General features: G+C 39.1%; 2 protein-coding genes across 4 annotated transcripts; both read left to right on the forward strand.

The window, feature by feature from the left end:
• The first annotated feature begins 5,327 nt into the window (after window positions 1–5,327).
• si:ch211-136a13.1 (HHIP-like protein 1) lies at window positions 5,328–14,080 on the forward strand. Its single transcript, XM_027029308.2, has 9 exons — window positions 5,328–5,699; window positions 8,342–8,988; window positions 9,547–9,690; window positions 10,706–11,034; window positions 11,134–11,260; window positions 11,499–11,644; window positions 12,399–12,480; window positions 12,769–12,851; window positions 12,980–14,080. Exons 1-9 carry the CDS (start codon window positions 5,328–5,330, stop codon window positions 14,020–14,022), a joined length of 2,973 nt encoding a protein of 990 aa, XP_026885109.2. The 3' UTR covers window positions 14,023–14,080.
• A 1,798-nt stretch (window positions 14,081–15,878) lies between these two features.
• On the forward strand, window positions 15,879–21,530 carry yif1b (Yip1 interacting factor homolog B (S. cerevisiae)). Of its 3 annotated transcripts, none has more exons than XM_027029317.2 (8): window positions 15,879–16,077; window positions 17,206–17,432; window positions 17,761–17,865; window positions 18,413–18,491; window positions 18,749–18,806; window positions 19,256–19,411; window positions 19,763–19,856; window positions 20,819–21,530. In XM_027029317.2, exons 1-8 carry the CDS (start codon window positions 16,035–16,037, stop codon window positions 20,972–20,974), a joined length of 918 nt encoding a protein of 305 aa, XP_026885118.2. In that variant the 5' UTR covers window positions 15,879–16,034; the 3' UTR covers window positions 20,975–21,530. The 3 variants fall into 3 exon arrangements, with proteins under 3 accessions (XP_026885118.2, XP_026885119.2, XP_026885120.2); XM_027029318.2 differs by having other exon boundaries at window positions 15,879–16,068; XM_027029319.2 differs by lacking the exon at window positions 15,879–16,077 and adding an exon at window positions 16,112–16,500.
• Window positions 21,531–25,938: the final 4,408 nt, after the last annotated feature.

Consider the following 25,938-nt stretch of genomic DNA (forward strand, 5'->3'; position numbering starts at 1 on the left):
ACTTTTGAATAGACAAACATACCTATTACACCTTAAACCCCTTACACTTTTGTTAGTTCATTTTTTTTTCATCATGACAAGAAAGAGAAAATCAAAAGCTGAAAAGATTTCACTTTGTGAAATGAAATACACTGGGAGTTTATTCAGGCAAGCTGACAGGAAAGGTTTGTGCAATGTCGCACTACGATAGTCTGGGTACTGGTAAAACTGTTAGCTTTGTCATAGTAAACTTAATTGTCATAGTAAACTAAGTGTATATTAAATCTAGGGTCTGTTTATGTATGAAGTATGTAAGCACTTGCAAAGTGTGTAGGAATACTGTTCCCTTAGCTTTACTCTGTGGTAAGCCTAAGGGGTATGGAATACTTTTATACCTTCTCCACAGTTGTTCCTTCAGGGGGTTGGAAAATGGGTTCTGGCATTTTCTGGGTAACACTTTCACCTTAAAGGTGTGCCAGAGCCCTGCATCACACGTTAGCTTGCCTGTGTGCTTGGCTCCAGAGTCAATGGAGGCATAGGTGTCCATCACTCCGACATACACACACACTAGAGTTCACAACTCTTACATACACATACCTTAGAATGTGCCTTAAATTGCTGCCAACCTATACTGGCCTGGCACAGAAGCTCTGAGTCGCAACACAGTGGGAATTTATATCCACAGCCTCATCTGTCTGTGCAGGTAAGATATGTGTAGTGAGCCGATTGTATTTATTGACTGATTTTGATTCCATTCTTGCCTCACCCACAGACTGCTCTCCTCTTGATGGACAACAGTAACTGCAAGATAATTCTTTTGAATTGAATTTAGGCCCAGCATGTCGAATTCAGCACACAACACAAAGCTGAAATGTTGTTCCATTCTCACATTGCTTTCCACGGCACCGGACCATGGTGCCTGCCATGGCAACATCCAAGTACCTTAATTTAAAAGACTAGTACAATATTTTTAGCCTAATCTTCAACTAACATGTCTGTTGTATTTGGTCATTTACAACTGACAATTTATTACATGTTTCTGAGCACTTAGGAACGTCCACTGACAAAAAACAATTGTTGAGAAAGAGATCAATAGGTATGTAGTAATTGACTATATGCTGCATATATTCCTTTAAGACAACTGAGAAGCATTCAGTAATGTCTGTATACAGAAGTAAGCTTCATACCCAAAGGACAACAAAACATGTTTCAGCACTGACCAAAATTATATTATCCAGGGATTTTTCTGCCGTTTGTATAAGCCAAAACTTGTATAAACACTTGATATCCTTAATTTGAAACACCTGAACTTTTGGGTTTGTGTGCCTGGAACCATGAATTCTTTAGTAGGTTTTCAGTCTCTAACATATTTTTATTTTTATCTATTGATTTTTTTCTTAGCAGACACCTACTTGTCATACTTGTCAAGGAGCATGCTACAGCCTGAAGCAAAGTATCACTAAAGAAGCTTCTGTGATGATTGAAGAGTTGACTCTGAGGAACACAGTGAATGAGAGGAGGCCTAAGGCAGATGGAAGTGAGTGTTGTAGGGCTTGATGACTGCCAACAATACCACATGACTTTGTTTTCTTTGACTATGACTTATGAAGAAAACAACACACCTATTGCACCTTAAACCCATTACACTTTTTGGTAGCTCATTTTTTCATCATCATAAAAGAGACAAAGACACAAAGCTAAAAGGATTTCACTTCTTGAAATGAAATACACTGGGAGTATTTGCCTTATCATTCACTTATTATCTATTAGAAATAAGATGCAAAGGTAATACAAGTTCAATATATATATATTTGAAGGTCGTAATGTTGAAAGAGGAACTGGGTTTACTGAGGGCAGTAAATCTGATTGAAATGAGTGAAAGATCACATCTAGAATTAGTTTACCAGAAACAGCCCCTTAGCTGTTGTTCTTGGAATTATATGTATGTAGTAACAACATATATGGGGTAAATTTGTAATGATTTATAAAAATAATATCTTGTTTGATAAAATCTAATGACAAGCACAACTGATATGAGACGATTATTATCCTGTTCTCATATTTAGGATTTATATGCAGTAAACTTGGAAGGAATTAGAGAAGGTTGCAGGTTGATCACTGTCCTGCTAGATGATATATGATATATGACATGTTTTTCTTTCTTTTTTTCTATTGGAAACAATTTCTTTTAAGCTAACGATTCATATTCATTGCAAACAAGTGAAATATAAAGCTGTTTTGAGCTAATATCATTAAGCATTTGTATTTATTTGTTCTTTTAGAATTGTACTGAATATTCTATTGCCCATTGTTTCTGTATATCCCTCACATGAATATTATATAATATGAATTGCATAAAATGTAATGATTATTTATGATTTTTATTTTAATTTAATTTCTAAGCATGTGGTATAGAAAAATAGATTTGTTGGTAATATGTTTGTATTCCTTACATTTGTATGGATACATCACTTTGTTTTGTTACAAGTAAGTAGCAATTACTTTGGAAATACTGTTTTTTTCCATATTTTTCAGAATATCTTTTGATCCAGCTGCATGAATTTGCTAATAAGCAGGAGAATGGATTCATGAAATTCAGTTGCTGAACCACACACACACACACACACACACACACACACACACACACACACACACAAATTCAATATACACCAAGATAAAAATATTTATTTAAATTCATATTCAGTTCACTGACTCTGAAGTAAAAATGTAGCCTTTTTCAAGCATATGTAGTTGCATGAAATACATGAAAAATATAAAGTACATATGAGCAAGGAAAATCTTTCTATTTTCCTTAACTCTGTCCTAGTGGTCCCACCGTCTGCCTCGCCTTGTGTGGGGCTGATCAACCTTCAGGGACCTGGGGCATGTTTCTCGGACACCTAGAGTCAGAGATGCTGAGAAGCACACCTCATTCAGAGATACACGAGAATATATAGATGGCAAAGCAGATGAGTTAGCAGAAATATGTAAATGACATAGCAGATGCAACATGTTCAGCCATGATATAACATGGTGTTTAGAATGAGACACAAAATCCAGACCATTTTACGTAGCCTTGCACCTATCTAAAAGTAAACAGCATAGGACACCATGAAAGCAAGAGAGAGAGTAGTAAGAATGACCTAGTTATACCGCAAAGTCCCAAACATCACCTTAAAGAGAGAGAGAGAGAGAGAGAGAGAGAGAGAACGAGAACTATTTACAGAAAAAAGGAGTCGAATTGTGGAGAATTCTGAAAATATGCATAAAAAAGGATATGCATATTTAGTTCATTAATCAAGAATGTACTATTCTTCCTCTGCAAATAGGAATTTCCCTGTATTCTTCTTATCCCAATTCTTCTTTGTTTTGCTCAAGGCTACATTTATGGCTGACATCTCATCAGCAGCTGTAGTTTGATTATTCATACACGAGTCATATTCATGACCATAATCCAAACCATAGACTCAAACAGATGCAGTTTTACTTCTTGTTTAACATATATGGCCAGTCTCTAAACTTTAGCCATCCCTGCCAGTCTGAGTGATAAGAGCAGGGCTAAACTCGTACCTTTCTTCTGAATCATCTAGAAGACATGGCAGTCTTTCCTGAGGTTGATTTAATCCCTGAAGCTTTCTTTAACACAGTGTTCATACCATTTTGTATACGAAATTTATGATAATCCATGTTGCTACACAATGACCAAATAAAAAATGCAACCCCCCCCCCCCCCCCCCCCCAAAAAAAAACAACCCAAAACTTGACAGTGGCTACAAAAAGCTTTTAGAATTGGTGTTCTCACTGAGGCCCCTGGCAGCACATGAAAAAAGAGTAAGGCAAGCAGTTAAGATGACTGAACTCTTGTCACCAATGATCCTCCTATTAGAACTGTTCCTTTGAGACTCTGTCAATATGCCCAACAGCATTTTTATCTCTCTGTGTGAAGTACTTTTAAAAAAATGGGCTCCTATAATGCACTCATTAAATTACTCAAAGTTTTCCCAGAAGTTCTCCACATGGTGTAGCAGTGAGTCACTGCGTTCTTCCTTAGAAAGTATCTAGAAGAGTCTCTCAAGCTCTCTTGCTGTGCCTCAGATTATAATACCACTGCTACGATGAGAAGTGCAGAGTGGCTCAAGCACATTTAACCCACATGTACAATATGAAAAATTATATGTACAAGTTTAGAAAAAATATGTTTGTTGGGCCTGAAATTGTTTTCTTTGGCAGTTTGATTTGAATCTACCAACTCCATTTCGGTTGAGATTAATTTGCACATTGCAAACAAATTTCTGAATGTAAGTATATTGTTAATGGAACACAAAGCTGGTTATTGCTAGATCCATTAAAATTTAGTGTTCACCAGTGTTTTGCTAACCTCTGTCATAAACCACCACATTTCAGATAAATGATGGGTTTTATGTGTATTCAGTTACTCAACAAAAACTGCAGACATTAGCCACAAGTTACTGTAGTGGTCTCTATGTCTTAGAGCTTGATCTAAGGATGCTGCCTGTATGACATATCATAAAGCAAATTCTAGGTTTCCTAGCTAGCTCTATTTAAAGTGACTGGTATAGTGCCCCCTTAAATCTTTACTCCATCACTAAACAATGAATTGGCTGAGTGTAAGAATAAGCATGCAGTGAAAGTGTTAATACATATGAGCCCAGAAATGAGATGCAGATGGTTCTCCTCTGAGTGTGGTGGTACAATCCACCCCAGCAAAACGTGGCTGAATTCAAACCACAGCATATAAATTAAAGCCACAAGTTGAGTTCAGAGAAGTATTTCAGAAAACATAATGTTTAGTAACTGTCATGGTTTTAAAAAATGTACTTGCTGACACTGAAACTGATGATTATTTATGGGAAGAAGCATAGGTCACAGTGTTGTTTGTTTGGTCAAGAAGAAGTCAACAGCATGAAGAGCATAAACGAGAGTTAGAGAGAAAGAGGCAGAGAATGAATGAGAGACTGGGAAAGCAGGAAAGTGAGGAGGAAGAGAGCACAGAGAGGTCCAGCCGATGGGGGAGGGTGGCTGCAAGTGTGTGACAGAGGCCAGCCGCAGAAAGAAGGAATGTCTCTGACAGGGAAAAGGTTGCGTGCAAGAAGAGGAGAGAGGAGGAGACACAGGCAGCAAGGAGGAGGGCAAAGTGACGTGTGTTTGTGTAAGTGTGTGTGTGTGTGTGTGTGTGTATACGTGTGGCTGCTGCTCAGACTGTTGAATGAGAAGGTCTTGTCCAGCTTCATTCTGTCTGCTTTCTCCACATTGGAGCACATGTACGACACCCGCAAACGCTGACCGCCATCCAAGCTCACCTGCAGACCAAGCGGCTAGGGCAGAGCATGCATGCCCTGAAGACACCCCTTACACATGTCGTGGGATGGCCTTGGCCGGCAGGGACGCCTGCTCACATTCTCTTCACCGTGATAAGTACAGTGCGGATCTGGAGGGCCTGGTCTCTGTGCTCACACTGCCTGCTGCTGCTGTTGATGATGCAGCTTCAGCATTCTCATGGCCACCCACAGTGCCTCGACTACAAGCCGCCTTTCCAGCCTCAGGAACCTCTAGCCTTCTGCAAGGAGTATGCCAAGTTTGGCTGCTGCGATCAGGAAAGAGACACCCAGATTTCCCGCCAATTCTATGAGATTATGGGCTATTTTGATTCGTCCGGGTTCATGGCGTGTGGGAAGTACATCCGCAGCGTTCTGTGCCAGGTAAGGCTCGGAGCCGGGCCGCCCATGCCTGTGCCAAACAGCAGCACATGACTCATCCCGCCAGGCTCTGAAAGAGTCTTACACCAAGTCCTATGGCTTATTCCTCAAAAGCAAAAATCTGCCATGTGTAAAACTGAAGAGAATGTCCCAGGAGATGTAACTTTAGAAAATTAGAAAATCCTCAGACACAAAGACACTAAATAGGAAGGCATACATAGTAGAGTTGTGATATGGGATAGCTGCTAGTATTTCTTTTCATTGCCCTTATAATCTCATGATAGTGTTTCTACAGCAATCATTTTGTGTTGGCAAAGGGAGTAAATAGTATAGCACAGAAGTGACACTATAATGAAACACTAATATATCATAATGATATATTGCTATATCATTATAGTATTGCAAGCTCTTTTTAAATTCAGTCATAGATGTTTCATGTCTGCTGGTGTTAGACTTCTTTGACCCCAGTTGTGCAGGATCACAAGAGTCATTTCAGTGATCATTTCCTTTCAGAGAAAAAGAAAATCAGATTTGCAGTCATTTCAAATCCATTTGATTTCAAATCCACTTAAATGATGCCATTTCACTTAAATTCACTGAAATGCCATACATTGTGTAGGTGACACAGTAAAGGCCTGATTCACTCGAGCATTTGAAGATAAAGCTTTGCTTAGTGATGGCCTTTGTCGGGATGTCTCCACGAGCTCAGGGAACTGCTTCAGTGACAGCAGAGGCATAGGGAGAAGCAAAACATCCGTTTCCTCTCTGACCAGGGCACAGGATCTCTTATATTCCCAAAGGGAGAGTCTGAGGAGAAAAGAATATAATAATTAGTTGTATTAAGAAATTGACAATGGAGATGGTGAAAGAGCAGTGATGGGACAGAGGCAAAGGACTTTATGGATGGAGATTATGGATGGAGAGAGAGAAAGAGAGAGAGAGAAGCAGGCTGGGGAGGTGAGTTCAGCCAAGGAATTAGCAAATGACTGAGGATTTTACAACATATTAAATTTGCTATATGTTCCCTTAATTTCAAAGCAGTTTCTTGTAGGCTAATTTTGAAATATAACAAGCAATTGAGCAAGCAAACAAGTGAACAACAACAAAAAAACCCTCATCATCACTTCCTATCTTATCTTAACCATAACTGATTACCTAATGAAAGGTTCTGAAAACATGTATTCAGTTATCATTGTTAAATATCTCTATTGTTTTGTTTATATTTAACATGCCTTCTTGTGGAGTTATGAGTGTAATAATATGATAGCATTTTGCCGGACTATAAAGTGTAAAACATCAAACCATGTCTCTCTGTGCCTCTTTTGTCTAATGCCCATAGGCTAATATTTTGATGCAGCTTTACACGTGTCAGCATGGCAGAATGATTAACACTGTCAGCCCACAGTGACATGGGGAGGCTGATGTTTAAAGCACCCCAGCGGAATGCACCAAACTTGGTGGGAGAGAATTTAGAGTTCGATACCATCTGTTTCCAATTTGAGCAAAAGCCAAGTGACAGATTGGACCTCTCAATCACATCCGGAGCTGGTTTCCTAATTATAGACTGCCTAGGAATGGCAAACACAAAGAGAGAGGGGATCATATGTAGATGGGGAACCATACGGGGGTCAGAAAGGTCAAAGAGACACAAAGCCAGGCAGAGACTACAGAGGAGGAGAGGAAAAGACAGAGATGTGGCATCAAGAGTATGAAACGTTTACTCATCCAAACAGCAGAGGCAAATTTAAAAGTGGAGGTTTGCATGTTGGTTGGAATGGACAATGATCCCGTTTCACCTTCTTTTAAGTCTTCTTTTCTGTTTATTGCAGTTAAGCGAATTACAGTTGTTATTTCAGTGTACTTTAACACCAGGCTGCTGTTTAAGATTTTAACTAAAGCATACCAAAGCCAAGTTACTCTATAATTCCATTGCTTTTAACAAGCACAAAACATTACTTTCACCTTAAATAACCCTCTTGATAAGCTTATGCTTAGCTTGAATTAGAATCAAACAAAAATAGAACAAATAACTCTATTCTGCTATGTCCGTATATATTCAACTTTGTGAAATACTGCTAATTTTGTGTAACAGCAAATCCAAAGTGCCTTCATTTGTTTTATTTGTTTGAAGTTATTGCAGTCATTTGGGCTGTAGGCATGTGGTGTTGTAAAGGACAGCCCTCTGATGCATGTAGAGTTGTGGATGAGAGGTAATAAGTGCCTGGGCCAGCCAACTTGCCTATAAGTTGCTGTATGATTGTACATATTTATAGCACAAGTATCCATCAGCAGAACTGAATGCTGGGAACTTGACTTAAAAGAGAACGTGCAGAACAGCACGTTTACTGAAGCCTTTTAGGAAGAAGACGGGAGAGGGAGAAAAAATTGAGAGGGAATAAAATATGGGATATGAGGCAAGTAGGAAAGTTTCCAGTATATCAAAAGCACAACCTTTATAAAACCTTAAACACTACTTTTTTCATTGTGAGGTGAAAATGTATTTCATAAAGTATTTTTACCAGCTGAGTCTCTGAGGCCAGGTATGTGAGTAAGGTAGGACAAAATAGATCCTGCGTTCAAGCTGCTTTTAATATTGATTATATCCATTAGCATCTAGTACTGTGTTTTTTTTTTCTGTTCTATAGGAATGTTCTCCTTATGCAGCGCATTTGTATGATGCCGAGGACGCAAACACCCCTATGCGTGACCTCCCAGGCCTGTGCCGTGGCTACTGCACTGATTTCTGGCTACAGTGCCGGTACACTCTCAGCCTGCTGACCAACAACAACATCACTGCCACGATCGAGGAGGACCGCAAAAAGTTCTGCGACTACTTGGAGCTGAAGGACCCAGAGTACTGCTACCCGAACGTCCTCACCAGTGACGAGCTGAATGCCAACCTGGGTAGTGTCAAGGCTGAGCCCAATGGCTGCCTTCAGCTTTGCCTGCAGGAAGTGGCTAACGGATTGCGCAACCCGGTGGCGATGGTACATGCCGACGACGGCACGCACCGCTTTTTCATAGCAGAACAGCTGGGCTACGTGTGGACATACCTGCCGGATGGCTCGAGGCTCGACAGGCCCTTCCTGAATCTCACCAAAGCCGTGCTGACGTCGCCCTGGGCCGGAGACGAGAGGGGCTTCCTCTGTATCGCCTTTCACCCCAGGTTCAGTGTGGTCAAAAAGGCATATGTCTACTACTCAGTGTCTGTGAACAAGCAGGAGAGGATACGGATCAGCGAGTTCACTCTGTCCAACACGGATGTGAACATGCTGGATCACTCGTCTGAGAGGTGATGAGACGGGACCCTAGTGTCCTGTGCAGCTCACAATGTTTCCAGTGGCCACATATTTTGACACATGCCTTAACAGTCAAATGTCTGGACACACAGTATTCCAAATTTTGGAAGTTGTTCCCAGATATGTTGAACACTTGTTAGCCAAGGGACTGAAGTACAGAACAAAAGCTATTTGTTTGCGAGGGGTTGGGGAAAAAATGTTTATAGTAACATTTTTGTTTTGGAAAAAAATCACATATTCCATAAGATTCAACAGTTTATCAAATGTAAGTCTTTAGAACAAAATGTGATGAAAAACAAAATGCAATGAGATGTATTCAAACTTTTGATTGGTAGTGAAAATAAGCACCAAGATAAATGCATCTATCATGCATGCATGCAGATTAATGTCAGATTCAGATTTGTGACTAATGATACAATATTTTACCCAGCAACATTGCTGACACCATACTATTTGTCAGGGATATGATTCCAATTAGGAGCAAACTGCATCTACACTGAATAGTCGTACACTGAGATGTTCAGCAATTCGGTGATTGTTTTGGATGACAGGACTCTTTTGGAAGTTGTGGAACCTGCAGCAAACCACAATGGAGGGCAGCTGCTGTTTGGTTTGGATGGCTACCTTTACATCTTCATAGGAGATGGAGGCAGAGCGGGAGACCCCTTTGGCCAGTTTGGAAATTCCCAAAACAAGTACTTAAGCACACACACACACACACACACACACACACACACACACACACACACACACACACACAGTTATCTAACACAGATCTGTATTACTCATTAGACAAATTAGCTGTGAACAGCTGCCATAAAGCAGAGAGCACATTGTTTATTGTTTTAGAAAATGATGCTGCTACATAATGATAATCTCAGTTAATGTGTTAAGCTGAGGTGCGAAGCAGCTTCACCGATTTTAAATGCAATCAGAACATCTCTAAATACTCTGCGCAAGTCAATCGGACCTTGATTTTGGAAGGGGAAAAATGCTATATGTTACCTCAGCTTCCATGGTGTTTGGCAAACATTTACCCACAGGCTCAAAATATTAGACTTGGCTGTAGCACATTTTGTTCCAGTACTGACAGGGGCAAACCTAGCAGTACCCAGTGAGTCTGCAGTGGCATAGCACCACTCTGAAACAACAATATGGCCCATAGTTTTCCTTTAGTAACAGCCCCTCCATACCCATACAGCGTAGACTATGGCTTTAGAACCTCGGTGCCAAGATTGAGAAGTCAATAACCAGTACAGTGGATCAAATCCAAAGCTGTAATATGGAGACTACATGTTAAATGTCTCATTGTGGCGCACAGTGAGAACTTCAAGGCACTGAAGTCACAATGTCTTCCTTTGGCAAATTATAGCTACAGGGTCTTAGAGACTCTGCCTCTAAGGTTTGTTATGGTGTGTGGTGTTGAATATAAAGGAAATTGTATTAGTAGATCATTAGGAATAAGTACTACAATAAGTGTAGTAGTTGCTACTAACTGCCACAAGATATGAGTTTAAAGGAGATCTTGAGAGAGAGAGTGCATATGCATGCCATATTTAATACTGACAGGCACTGTTTGATGTAAGGAAGCATATGTGTGAAAGAGAGAGTGAGCAAGAGAGAAGGAGAGGGGGGAGAAAAACCTTTCAGTGTTGTATAAAGTTTCATCTGGAACAAAGATGAGTTGTATAGCTTGTGCATATTTTACAGGTCCACTCTACTAGGCAAGGTTCTGCGAATTGATGTAGACAACAATGATGATGGCGCCCCCTACAGTATCCCATCAGATAATCCTTTCATCAGAGAGAAACATGCAAAACCAGAGATCTATGCCTATGGAGTGAGAAACATGTGGAGATGCTCCATTGACAGAGGAGACCAAATCACAGGAAAGGGGCGTGGCCGCATGTTCTGTGGAGATGTTGGACAGAACAAATTTGAAGAAGTGGATCTCATTGAAAAAGGTGGCAACTATGGATGGAGGGCAAAAGAGGGGTTCTCCTGCTATGACAAAAAACTGTGTCTTAACTCTTCCCTTGGTAAGCATGTATTTTCATATTTGCCTTAATTATATTTTGTGTGGTTCTATGTGGCTCAGAAATTATTTTGAAAATAATTTCTTTGCTCCATTTTTCCAGATGATATCCTCCCTATATTTGCTTACCCACATAAACTGGGAAAATCAGTAACTGGTGGCTACATCTACAGGGGCTGTCAGATGCCAAATCTTAATGGTCTCTACATCTTTGGAGATTTTATGAGCGGGTACCGTGGCTATTATTTTTGTTTTCTATTTTCTTCATAAACAAATTGACAAATGACTACATTTCATTATCTGCAGAATAAATCTAACAGCATGTATAAGGTCCCTAAAAGCTTCTAAATTTTAAACATTCACTTCTCCAAACAATACTAAATAATTTTAATATCACTATGAACCAGTTTAATCATGTTTATGTTTAAGCACTGACATCAAAACTTTTGTCTGACCTCATAACCCTAGACGGCTCATGTCTCTAAAAGAGAACCCAGGCACTGGAAAATGGGACTACACAGAGCTATGTATGGGCACAGACAAGACATGTCGCTTTCCCAAACTGATCAACAGCTACTACAAGTATATCATATCCTTTGCTGAAGATGAGGCAGGTAACCTTGAGCACTAGGTTTGAGTGTGTATAGGAACCAACAAGAGCTGGGTTTTCTCATCTTATATAATTACAAGAGCTAAGAGGATCTGGATTCTCACGTCAACTGAATTACTACTATACTTTTCTTTTTAAGGTGAAAAATAGGTCTCTCTATACCTTCTCTGTCTCACGTAGGTTAGTTAATGACCTTTGGTTCATATCATCTTGAATGATGCAGCATTATTACAGCAATTTACCTTTAGGGAGTTATTGTCATAGCTCTTTATTATGCTCTTGCTCTGACTTTTATTGTGAATTTGACAAGAGCTGCCCTGAACTGCCTTGTGGAAATGTTACACATGAGTTTCACAATGGGGAGGGGGACTCATTCCCACTTCCACTGGAGAAAATCCTGAAGATTTCACCATACATAGTTATTTCCATTGTATCTGTACTGGTCAGTGTGAGTTCGAGTCTATTTTAAAACTATTTTTAAAATGTCATGAAAAATGTAAGTATATACTGCTGTTTTCCTGATGAGTTGATTTAAAGAAATACCACTATGCTTCAGGTATGTGCATCAAGTTGCCATGACACTTAACTGGTTGTTACATCCCCTTGTGCTTAATGTCATAAACTGAAAGACAGGGTGGCGAGAGAACACTTTTGATCCTGTAAACAATAAGAGGCGGGCTCATTTGTTTCTTTCCTGTTTGACTTCCTGTCTTTAGTTTTTCATCTTTTCTGTCCTAATTTATTTCCCTTTTGTTTAGGTGAGCTCTACTTTCTAGCAACAGGAGTGGCGAGTGCAACTGCCAGAGCAGGATTGGTGTATAAGATAGTGGATCCATCCAGGTATCCACATTTAGAGAACACTATGAACTTTAGAACAGTGAACTGTATCTCAGCAGCATGCACTTGCATTTCAAACACTTACTACATCAAACACTTAGTGCTTCACTTCAGACACTTACTGCTCCACCAAAGCCAGGAGGGTGGAAGTAGTTTTAATTAGCAAGCCATTTGATCTTCTCTGATCATCCCTGTGGTGCCTTGGTGCTCTCAGCCTCTTTTCATTACAGAGATGCAACCACAAGTGTATTTTGTAAGCCGACTTAGATGCTTTCATCTCACACCCTTTAGGAGGGCACCTCCAGGCAAGTGCACCATTAAACCCACTCCAGTTCATATAAAGGGCAAACTGATCCAGTTCCACCCTAAGGAGGGTAAGAGACAAGCACAAACTATTTTCTTTTACATACAGGCAACTTGATGTCACTGCTTCTCTCTTTTTTTCTTTAATTAACAATATAGAGGATGCTCTGGAGTTCATCTGCTTTCCTCCCTTTTACAGATTTTGTGATCAATAAAAAACCTAAAACAACTGCTCCCCCTAAGACCAAAGCAACTCCTAAAGCCAGTTTAACCGTATCTCGGACCATGACAAGAACCACAAAAAAACCTCCCACTGCAACTCCAGGGATTCCTGCACAAATGTCAAAATCACTTGCACCGACTCATAGGCCCAGAGCACCCACTCCAAACTTCCACATTCCAATTCCAAAGCCAACCTTCAGGCCAGCAACAACAAACCCTAATGTTCTTAGAACACAGAAAATGCCAGCTGTCACCATGCATCCCTTTCTGGACCAGGTAACTACAGTGAGGCCAGAAAATATTGCCACTTTGGTGGGGAGATCAGGCCAGGCTCCTGCTTGGTCACACACAGCCAGACCCCTGGTATCACAAGCCACAACTCGCAGGGCACCTCCAAACGCATCACGCTTATCCACTCAAGGGTCCCACATTGGCAGCAATACCAAGAAGTATTGGACCACCTCTGTGACCACTCCCATGCCAATATATTGGTCTCCATCCTTTAAGCCCACACTAAAGACACCACAACCTAACTTCACCTTCCTTAAACCTCAGGAGAAGTCTCAGGAGGGCACTAAGAGCAAGTCTGACCAGCCATCAAACAAGCCTCATAAGAGGGGCAAGGGAAGAAAAATTAGGAACCGCCAGGGCAAGGCAGGTCAGAGGAGGTTACGGCAAGGGCAGGTGAGGCTGGTTAGCACCATTAACTGGCCAGACCGTGGACGAGTGGAAATCTTTGTGCGAGGTGAGTGGGGAACAGTGTGCGATGACCTCTTCAACAGCAAGGCCGCAGCAGTGGTGTGCAGGCAATTGGGCTTTGCCAGGGTTGTGCGCGTGGTCAAACGGGCTGAACTTGGCTCGGGGGGCAGTGATCTCAGCATCCTCCTGGATGATGTCGAATGCGAAGGAACGGAGAGGACGCTGCTGCACTGCAAACATGCTAAAGTAGGCAAACACAATTGCTCCCACGCAGAGGACGTTGGGGTTGTGTGCGGCTACGGGGGGCATGGTGTGGAGTGACAACTCTGCCCCAGCCATCTTTTCGTGCCTGGAGAACAGAGGACAATGACAGAATTAGAAATGTGTCAGTGCCCATTTTTGCTGTCAATTTGTTAATCTTCACTTATCTATGATGCAGAGATAACAACATACTGGGGAAATAATTCAGTGCCATCAATCTCAGGTTAAACTAGCCTTTGATCAGAGTTAAGTTACAGGTGTTGAGTTTTTAAGTAATTTAAATTAACTGAAGAGAGATATAATGATAAAGAATAACAATCAAGTATTGCTTTTGGTAGACATTTCTAGATCATAGTTCTAAAAGGAGATGTTGATCATCTCTGGTTAAGATAATACTCAGATGTATAATACTTTGGGTTTACTGAAGTAAGTTAGCTTTTTCAGAAGGCAGTCTTCAAGTGGAAGTTGTTCTTTTTCACTTCTGAACTCTTTAGATAACATAACATATCTATAGGTTTGTAGGCACTGCAGATTAAAGAACATTTTTTGCACACTGGCATAAATTCATTGGTAAACTTTACACAGGCCTCAAAGGATGCTTTATATACTTTCCACACTCATATCACTTGTTTCTTATGCTTAAAAATGTGTAATGAAATGGTCTACATGATTTTTATTTGAAGTTATTTCCATAATCCAACACTAGTTTTTTTTTTGTTAAAGCCTAAAGATCAGTATATAAAATATATTTTCACACATGATGATTTTTAAACCCTATAGATATTTAGAGGGTCCCAAAATGTTAACAATATTTAAATCTAGGTTGTTTCAGTTTTGACAGTGATTGTCATTTTAGATCAATTTGTAAAACAACCATTTTTTACCGAAACATACATGGTTAAACTATCTCCTGCCTGACATAGTGACCTAATAACAGGTGGGGTCATAAAGGGCCTAATGTGAGAAAGGCTATAAGACACAGAGAGCTGTATGCCAAGGAGCCCTGTATCACTGTCTGTGAAGTCTGTATGTATCTTTCACCTTCTGGAACATACTTCATGTGCATATAGTACAGAGCAGTTCTACAGCTCTGTCAGCTAATATTTATACAGGTTTGTGGTTTTTAGTTTTCATTTCACAAATCTATGAAAGATTATACAAACTAAACGCAACATTTGGTTAAAATTTGGTTATGGAGCCACCCTCCAAAGTACCTTTCATCAGTCTCTAACTGTGGTCAAACAGTTGGATGTTTGTCAATGATTAATTTGCTGAGGGAATTTGTCAGCCGTATCCAAGGTCAACTTGCAGTGCCACATGAATGACACACATTTTTTTGTAAGTGTTCTTTGGATGTTTATAATTAATTATACTAACAAACATGAAATGGGTTTTATATTCAGTAAATAGAATAATAAAAAATGCTGGGCATTATTAGTTCTGTTAATAGTAAAAATGAAAAGTGTAAATAAAGACCTCAAGAAATATAATCGTGTTACTTGCATAACCACAGTGAGAGACAGAACTGAGGAGAAAAGCCCAGAGAAATTAATGAAAACTCGTTCTCCCACTCAGTTTAAGCCAAAGCAAATTTGAAAGGCACCCACACAGTCTGAGCCGACAGGAACGATGTCCACGAATGAACAAATTAGACACAAAACCATTTTCTAATTGTTTTGAAAATTTATAGTGATCTTAATATGAGACAATAATCGTATATTTTATAATAGCCACAAATGTGGTTTGTAAGGGATAACAAAAAGCGTGTAACCACTTCTCCGACACACCATAGCGCACAAGGGTTTTCACTGCTGCACGGCTACTTCAGCCTCAAGTATCGTTTTCTAATTGGTTAGAATTTCACTTGAACCTCCCTTTTTGGTTACGTTTATGGTTTACTTCACGTAAGCCATACGAAAGCTAACTCCTTTGCTTTGAGTAAACGAAGCCGGTAGCTCGGAGATGAATGGCTTTATCAAAGTAATCCCATACATTTGGTGTTACAGTATTAGCGTTAGTTAAAGTTTGATACAATTGATAGTAGCAAGGAACTTCACATACATTTCGAAGTGATGGATTACATAAACCAGACTGGGTTCAGACAGCGTAAGTTACGTACGTCATATTGTTATTTGTACTGTGAGTTCCTTGGACAGTTTCATTTTCGCAAATGTAGCTAGCGCTAGCTAGCTAGCTAGCACATTGCTAACCAATTGATTATCCATTATAGTTACTGCTAATATATTAGCTAGCTAGCTATTAGCCACGCACGCAACTCGCTATTCTAGGTAACGTTTGGGTAGTTAGCACTGAACAGCCAGCGTATCTAACTACCCAAACCCTGTCAAAAGCCATGCCGAATATGTACTACTGATCCCAAATAGCTAAGTTTCTAGCTTGCTAGCAGAAGTCATTCTTCAGTCCCTAGCCAGTGATTACGATGCAGATTGCCATCAGTTTTAAATTATTATTCCTAAAGTATTAACGTTATTAACTAACCTACTGTGTTAAATAATGGCTAGCTAGGAAGCTAGTTAGGTAAGATTTCTGTTGTGCAGAAATAGCTTACTAGGGATAGGATAGCTGTCTGCCAAGCTGTTTAGCTAACCTAGCTTAGCTATTTTAGCTCATTGCTGCGTGTGTGCGTCTTTGAGCTGATGGTTGCGGTTGTATTTTTGTTGTAATAACCAAGGCAGAAGACGTTACTTTTTTAACTATGTTGGTTAAAGCTAACCTTGTTGAAGTATTTGAAAACGCATTCCATTTCGCTAGTTAGCTAGTTTATACTGCATACGTAGGTTAGCTAGTTAACGCTAGGTAGCTAACCTTTTAAATTTTGTACCGTTAATTGTCTGCACTGCTCACCAAAACTCACTAATTTAAATAGACTGAGTAGGCCAGTGTCAGAATAAAAAAACCTCAATATTCTGATAACTTCTCTATGTAATTACCTAGCTAGCTATCGATAAACATCTTAAGAATAGAGCTGTAGTATGCGAATGTAATAATACATAGCAGCAGCAGCAATCTATTTATGGCTCAGCTGTTACGTTACTATGGAGTCTTGATGTTATTCACGTTGTTTAGATTGATATTTTCATGTAGTATTGTTACAGGGTCTGGCTAGGTAGATGATTGTTAGTTAGGTTAGCCTGTTCTGCTAGACTGTGACTTCAGTAACTACACTCTAACAGAAAGTGAATGACTCTTGCTGTGACTTTTAGCTTGGTATTTGTATTTTAGAATCAAATGTTAGGATGAGGAACCCTGCCATGGACTCCAGCGAGCCCGGTCAGCTCTTTGATGACACCAGTACCAGTGCTGGGCCACAGGGCGCTGGACACAGTGGCTTGGACAAAGGTCCAGTGGCCTATACAGGACAGACCGTCCTCTCTGACCCCATGTCCAACCTTGCCATGGCCTATGGGAGTAGTCTAGCCAGCCAGGGTAAAGAAATGATGGACAAAAATGTAAGTGACATCATGTATAAGGAAAGGCTCGTCTGCAGACACTAGTGCGTTTTAGGATGCACAAGACTGTGGCACAAATACATGTGTTTTTATAAGCTTCTTAGTCAAATAACCTCTTCCTTTGAAAAAGCTTTTTATGCATATTTGTTTGCAAATGTTCACATGCGCTGCTGATACAACACACTTTATTTTTCTGCTTTTTCAATTCAAGTTTTCATGTATTACAGAGTGACACAAAATAATGTATTATTCTTTTTTTTTTTTTTTTTTTTTTTTTTTTTTTTTCCCATGGTTGCTCAGTGCTAAATCTCTTTTGTTTAATTCACAGCTTGATCGTTTTATCCCAGTCTCCAAACTGAAATATTATTTTGCTGTGGACACCCTTTATGTTGGCAAGAAGCTCGGACTGCTTGTATTCCCCTATATGCATGAGGTAAGACTGAATATTCTACTAGATACCGTAACATGTCTGGTATTCAAACTTGAGGTCATCCTTGCACCTACTACGTCTTTTCCAGACATGGAAAGCCAGGGGATTTGGTTATTTCGTTAGGTCATGGAATATCAGGAACTTTTGTTTGTAACACCTTTTAACTTGCCATATATCAAAATATTATGTTTTCATGCGTTTCCCATGTTGTGTGAGTGTTTGTTATGGTTACTTTACATGCCCATTTAACAAAGGCAACATCTTTTTAGTCAATGAAAAGTCATGGAATTTGATATTTGACTTGGTGGGAACTCTGTTTATACTTTATACTCTGTTTATACTTAAAATTGATTTTGATTTTGAAAATCAGCTTTAGAAACAACACAAGCTTTAGTGGTGAATATCAATTATTGGTTGTGTTTTAATGTTTACACTAAATCTATGCTAATCCTTAAAAAAAAGTTACACACATATCTAAATGGTTTTAATCCTCACAAAATGGCAGTTTGATATTTGTATTATATTTGTACTTTTTTATGCGTCATCACAGAACTGGGAGGTATGCTACCAGCAGGATACTCCAGTAGCACCACGCTTTGATGTCAATGCTCCAGACCTGTACATTCCTGGTAAATCATGACATGCAAAGTAATTTCTCATTGTGAATAGAATTGTAGTTTGAGACTGCTACTGCTAATTTGGGATTACATTCTTTGTGGTCAGAATAGAACAGTTTGTGTAAGTCCTTTTGATGTGAACTGTGAACATCATACACTGACTTTTTATTTTCTGGCATTGCTTAGATTAGTTTATTTATCTTAACCAAGTGTAATGCATAGGATATGTGCCCCATTATGCTGTTTAACCCTTTTCATTTTCTTTTCAGCAATGGCATTTATCACATATATTTTGGTGGCAGGATTGGCCTTGGGCACACAGAACCGGTAAGAGGGGTGCTCTGTATGCTCTTACAGCCAAATGAAAGGATTTTGTACACTCTAAGTCTGTTGGTTCTATTTTAGGGAACTATTATACTGTTCTAGTTCTTGGGTCCTCTTTTAGACAGCTTTCTTTTTAATTCAAACTCTTATTCAACACCCAACCTTTTAAGCATAATCTTATTTATGTGTTTAAAAAGCATTCATGTAAGTAGTATTTGTAAAGGCCTGGCAGTACAGCAGTACCAGTTTTGTATGCAGTGGTTCTCTGTTTAACCTTCATAGGCTCAGTGGGTTAGTACCATAGTTTAATAAGCCATGGAAAAACTGGGAAGCTTTGCAGTGTATAACCGTGTAACTAGTGAGCAACACACATGCTTTTTGAATTGAATGAAATGCAGGTTATACAATTGAATCTGCAGTTTCTCTGTCTGTATGTTTGTCTGTGCATCTAGGTTTTCTCCAGAGTTCTTGGGGATGCAGGCTAGCTCAGCTCTGGTTTGGCTCATTATTGAAGTGCTCGCTGTACTTCTGAGCCTTTACCTGGTCACAGTGAACACAGACCTGACCACAATAGACCTTGTGGCATTCTCGGGATACAAATATGTTGGGTAAGGTAGCACATTCAGCCTCGTTTACATATGGTTAAAAAATTATCAACTACTTCCTGAAAGCTTGAATGTTGTGTACACAACCATTAATAGAAAGTAAAAGGGCTTTTCCTTTTAAAACAAAATCAAAACTTTTTATTTGATTTTTGGGGCCTCAGATCATTAGTGGGCTCTACATTCAGAATTTCAGAATGGAAATGCAAGTTGTACATCAGAGTTTGGCACATTCATTGCAGTATTCATCTGAAAGTAAGGACACGTGGCTTGGGGAATATTCTTGCACCTGTCCTTGAAGTATTTAATAAACACCTATTCCATTAATGAGGTCATTCCTAATTCCTTTTCCCTCAGGATGATAGTAGGAGTGCTGGCAGGGCTTCTGTTTGGAAAGACGGGATATTATCTAGCACTGCTGTGGTGCTGTGCTTCTATCTTCGTCTTCATGGTGAGTGTTTAGTGACTTGGATTGTCATAGATAATAGGATTTTGGCATTGCCACTGTTTGTTCCATCACAGGATACCAACCCTGCTGCAAGCCATTTTCTTAAGGCAGTGGAGTCAGTAGTATGGAGAGCCACAGTTAGGCAGATTAGTGGATTCCCTGCTTTGCCACTTTGGCTTGATTTATCAGTTAACATGCGAAGTTCAGTAGGATAAATAAAATAAAAAAAACACCAAGTTGATGTTGAGGCCTGTTCATGGAGGAATTACAGCCTTTGGCTCTGGCTCTGGCTATGGAATTTTCTGAGCTTTCAGTTTTTCTAATATGATGCTGTTTAACATGTACTTACTGGGAAAAGACCAGGTCCCTTTCAGTTCGTTAAATCTGTTCTTTTCCTTGGTGGATTTACACTGAACAACAAAAATATTTATGGTTCAACCTTCTATTCTCTGTCAGGGTTTTTTTTCCCCCCAGACTGTTCAGTAGAGGTTATTTAGTAAGTAGCAATCTGAGAATTGTTAAGCCCTCTGTTCCAGTAGATCCTTTATACATATTCATTTATAAATGTATTTGCTTCTGATTATGTTCAGTCAAAGGTATTTTGTGTTGTTCTTCAGAATACATATTCTGAGGGGTTGAGATTTTATTAATGTTTTTTCATACTTCCTATCACATTGTACAAAATCATGAACATGTAGCACAGCAGTACATCATGATGCATTTCCTTAGACAGTGTATATGAATTTGATTTACATTCCAATTGGGTTCCCTTTTACTACTGCAATAAGTTAATTTGGAATTTAATTTCTGTTGGACATGGCATTTGTAGTATGATTATTAGGGTAGTCTGTTTTAATGCTGGGTTATAGCAAATGAAGCAATTTGAGCTGTGTAGTGAGTACTGAACCCTGAGCAACCTTCCATGATAACGAAACCCTAACTGGCATGTCCCCTGCCCACTGTAGATCCGAACACTGAGGTTAAAGATTCTGTCTGAGGCAGCTGCGGAGGGTATGATCGTCCGTGGAGCGAAGAATCAGCTACGCATGTACCTAACAATGGCCATCGCTGCTGCACAGCCTGTGTTCATGTACTGGTTAACCTTCCACCTGGTCAGATAAGAACAGGAGCTCCAAAGGGAGAGGGGCCTTCCTGAAGCAAATCACCACCACAATGAGAACTTGACACTCTTGGTCTTGAGGGAGAGAGGGATGAAACTATTTGCACAAATGTAATAAAAGAATAAAATGGACAAGCATCGCAAGCCTCACAGCAGTAAATGTAATTGTCCAAGCTGTCTTTTGTATCGCAAACCTTGTTTTTTTTTTTATGTATGTCTCAAGAAGGCAATTTGCTATTTGTGTTTTTGTATGATGTACAGTGCAGTTGTTTAATATTTTAAAGCAATGTGAACGTGTAATATGTGTATTAAAAAAAGTCTAATATCCCAAACTGTCTTTGAGCCAGTCTGAATGGTGTCCAATTAGTTTGATGCAAAATTCCTGCCATAACTTTGTTTCTGGCTCTGTATCATGACTATATGTATACATGTAAACTCTTCTCTACAACTGATTTTAAACAAGATGTTTGTTTTGTACCTGTTCTGTTAAATGCTTTAAGAATGGAGTCTGAAAGTGAAAGAAGACCTGTCTTTGCTATTAAAACCAGTGAAAGCAATAATTAGTCATGTCATCCCTAATTGAAAACATGATCAAGAAGAATGAATTGTAATTGCTTGAAAACTGCTATGGTGTTATCTTGTGAAATTACCAGTACAATTTATTAGTTTGGACAGGATTGGCTTTTGCATTTTAAAACCAATGGATTAGGGGTGCCACACTGCTGAACTCAACATACAGAGATGGGCCTAAATGTCTAATAAATAATGCAAACAACCTAATTTTTCTGCCAGGTAGTTTCATCATCTAAATACAAATTATTATTATTTTTATTATTATTGTTATTATTATTATTAGTTGCATTTATATAGCACCTTTCTCAAACAAGGTTGCTTTTTACAAATATTGTTTTTTTTTGTTTTTTGTTTTTTTTCACACACACCTGATGAGTAGCAGCAGCCAATTTGTGCACAGCGTATGCAATGTATGCAACCTATTTTAATTCTCTCTCTCTCTCTCACTCTCTCTCTCTCTCTCTCTCTCTCTCTGGTATGCAGTATATTCCATCCATGTATCTGGGAAAGTTTGAATTAAGCATTAGCATAGTCATGCATGCATTTTTTTAATCTCACAATCTTTATATTTTTATATCTTTATATTTCACATATAGACAAAAATATTAGTTTTCCCTTTTAAACTATTTATAAATCCCAAATCTATGGAAAGAAGCAGTGATATTCCAGACCGAGAATAACTGGATAGAACTTCACTCTGAAACAGAAATTAGTCTGGCCTCCAGTGTCACCAGATCTTCCACCAGTTGGATGAACTTGATTGCTCACTGAGAAAAGCACATCACACCAGGGAAAAATGATTTATAGCAGAACTTATAAAGGCTCACCAACCCACAGTAGCAACATGCTGAAACTTCATGATGTCTGGAACTATATTGTCAGACTGTCATTGAAGCCAAACATTTCTCATGCAAATAATGTATTGATATCAGACTAAATTGCAGTGGATGCAGGAATTCTCCACACAAAATATAGAATCTAACCATAGAATTACTCTTCTATCTGTATGTCTGTTTCAGTGCATATTTTAATGTCATTGGAGGAAGAACAAAAACATAATTATACATTATCCTGTTTTAAGTGACAGGATGTTTAGGATACAGTATGTATCTGTAAATAAATAAAGTGACAGTAATTTTTTTCAGATTCTAACATTTTTAGGGGATCACAGCAGTATATTTGCACAGGAAAAACCAATGACAATGTGAAACCTTATCACATCATAACATCCTGAGCACATTTTCAACACATTCTTGAAGTGCTTAAAGAACTGTTATTTTTCAGATATAGAGGATTACATTATGTCTGCTGATTTGATTTCCTTTGGAAATTGTCCCCAAAAGGAAAAGCATAGAATTATCATCAAAGGAGTTAAAGTTCCTTGTTTCTCATGATACACAGCAAACCTATTTATAAAAGCCTATTCAATTTGTTAAGTAGCATGGAATGTTTGAATCAGATTTGATTAATTATGATTAAGACGGAATGCCTTTATTTAGGAATGCCTTTATTTACATATACACTGAAATAAAATATTTTGCTTTAGATATCCCAGCTTCTTTGTGAGCTGGGCTCTGAGTGCACGGCAACCCTGGAGCTGAGAGAGTTATGAGCCTTGCTGAAGTGGCGGCATGGCAGAACCAGTATTTAAATCTCCAACCGTCGGACTGATAGCTCAAGGGCCTATCCACTAAGGGGCCTATCCACTAAGGGGTCTATCCACTCAAGGGCTTATCCACTAAGGGATGTATCCACTCAAGGGCCTATCCACTAAGGGGCCTATCCACTAAGGGGTCTATCCACTAAGGGGCCTATCCACTAAGTCACCACTGCCCCCTTTATTTTCCTTATTACCACATTATTATGTGGGCAGTGGTAGCTCTGTGATTCACATGTAATGACGATAATTGTGATGAATAATGGGAAAAAAATAATGTACAAGCTCTTGCAAAAGTCCATGTGAAAGTCCCTATTCCTAGGGATGTGCATGGAAAATTTTGGTTGTCTTGGAAAGTCAGATGGAATTTAGAGTTCAAGCAATATAACAGGCTGGTAGAAGGTTCCTGCATTTAAATTTGTGGAATTATGACAACAAGTATGTCCTGGTAAAAGAAAGCAAAAAGTAATATGTTCAGGCAGGGGTGATAAGCCCTGAGGTAGTGCCTTTTTGTGATGGCTGTTGCTAGGTATTTTGAGCCACAGGAGTCCTGGTTCCTGTCCATGGGCAGGAGGTGAGACAGCTCAGCCTCACCCAACCAATTTGTTTAATCAGAGGAATAGGGCTAAATCTAGCTACATTTTATTTTCATTTCACCACTAATCATTCTGAACTAATACTAAGCCATCAACTAGGCCTAGCATATACTAACAATCAAGCATTAACACATCATTTCATATTCGACATTTGTTGGAGCACTTCAGAAACAGCAGGAATCAACCTGTTTGCATAGTCCCAGATATATGTATCCTCTATGAGTAAAGTCTCTGACAAGTCATTACTTGCGGCATTTCTCACGTGGTACATGCACACCACATTAGGGTCGACCCTGACAGTACCACCCATAGAATCCAGAAGACTATGCAGTGTAACATTGAACACTAATCCAGGATTCACAGTGACCGTGAGGTTATTGAACTTGCTGGAGTCATTTCTTATCCTTTTGACATGTTGTAAGATGTCTCTACAAAATCCTTTTTGACATTATAAACCAGGATCCTCTGTGCTGTAGAACTGCAGTTTGTTTTGTCAACAGCCACCTTCTGCACACCAAGCATTTTGAACATCTCCATAGTCTGCACAAGCTCTAACACATTGTTCGAGTCAAATATGACGGAAATGCAAACTGTAAAGTTGTATGGAAAGATTTTTGGGGGTGCTTGAATCCCAACCAGTTGGAAGGACTGGTTATTCTGCAAGGATTCTTCAGACCTTTGTGATTTCGCAGTAACAGCCACATACAGTTACGTTATGCATGTTCTGCGGACTTCTTGGACAATGTCAGCTGTGCTGTACTCAAAATCAAAGTGGTCAGAGGGAATGTTGCATACAACAGGTACAGAAACCTTCTTGCCGTCGCAGCAGAACAAGCAGTAATAATCCAATGCCTCACTGCGAGGCAGTATAGCAACTGTTTTTATCTTTCTCACCTCTAAGCGGTGCTCCACATACGAGCCAATCACATACGTTTTGTGATCACCCACTTTAATCACTGGGCCGCTCTGCACTGGCGCATCACATACCTTTAAGAGTGGCTCAGGATTTGAAGGTTTATCTGTGTTCGGATAATCGTTGGACTCTATTGTGGTATTCTTATCAGTTATGCTCCCATGGAAAACTGTTTTGAATGTATTGATCATGTCATTGCTGAAATGTAAGAAGATGATGATGACTGCACAGAGGGGATGCAAAGAAGATCATTGTCTTCTTATAAGAAGATTGCTGAAGCCATGTGACGTATTTAAAAGTTGTCTTAAAAACAAAGCTATAGATGAAACTGTCTGCAAAATTGCTTAAATACAGGATGCTACTGAAATCTGTTCAAATGCTAAATATTATGATGCACAACTTTGGGGCTGTAAAAACCCTTGTGGTTACCTAAAGACCTTGAGTGTTAATGACAAAAATGTGTTGATTTACGCAGATTTTTAAAAATATTCTTAAATTGTTTAATCATTCACCTATAATGGAGTCTTTCAAAACAATGACTGGTATTTTATTTCATCCTGTTCTGGACAGATCTTTGACATTTTTTTATTAAAATGGCAAAGTCAAACTTTTTGGGGAAAAAAAAACATTTGTCGAGGACTTTTGATTTTTTAGTATATTTGTTAATTTACAGACAGAACCATGCTAAACCTTCATTGTGGTATGAATGCCAGTACCATGCTATGTTTTATTTTCATATTATTATTATTTCAGTTTGTCGCTGTTTGAGAAATTAACTTCTGTGGCGCTGTTTATAACAACAGTAATTGATTTCGCTTTCTCGTGATATGAAATCATGTCAGTCTCTCTCTCTCTCTCTCTCTCTCTCTCTCTCTCTCTCTCTCTCTCTCTCTCTCTCTCTCTCTCTAAGGTGATGTTTGGGACTTTGCGGTGTAACTAGGTCATTCTTACTATTCAGGGTTTTCTTGGTTACGTTAATAGCCACATGCGGTAGAAGAGGTTAATTTACTCGTAACTAGATGAGGTAAATTTAATCGTGTTAGAAAAAGGCATTATCTGCATTCTTTTGCTACTGCATTCTTCTGCATTCTTTTGCTTTAGAGAAAAAGTGAACGGTTACTTTCATTTTCTGAGGCAAAAGCCATTTAAAGTATAACGGTTAAAACGCTATATTTCGACAGTTCTTGATACATAATGTTTGGGCGGTTTTTATGCCTCTGATCATA

The sequence above is a fragment of the Electrophorus electricus genome, chromosome 4 (genome assembly GCF_013358815.1).
Source record: "Electrophorus electricus isolate fEleEle1 chromosome 4, fEleEle1.pri, whole genome shotgun sequence".
In the NCBI taxonomy this organism is placed as follows: Eukaryota; Metazoa; Chordata; class Actinopteri; order Gymnotiformes; family Gymnotidae; genus Electrophorus; species Electrophorus electricus.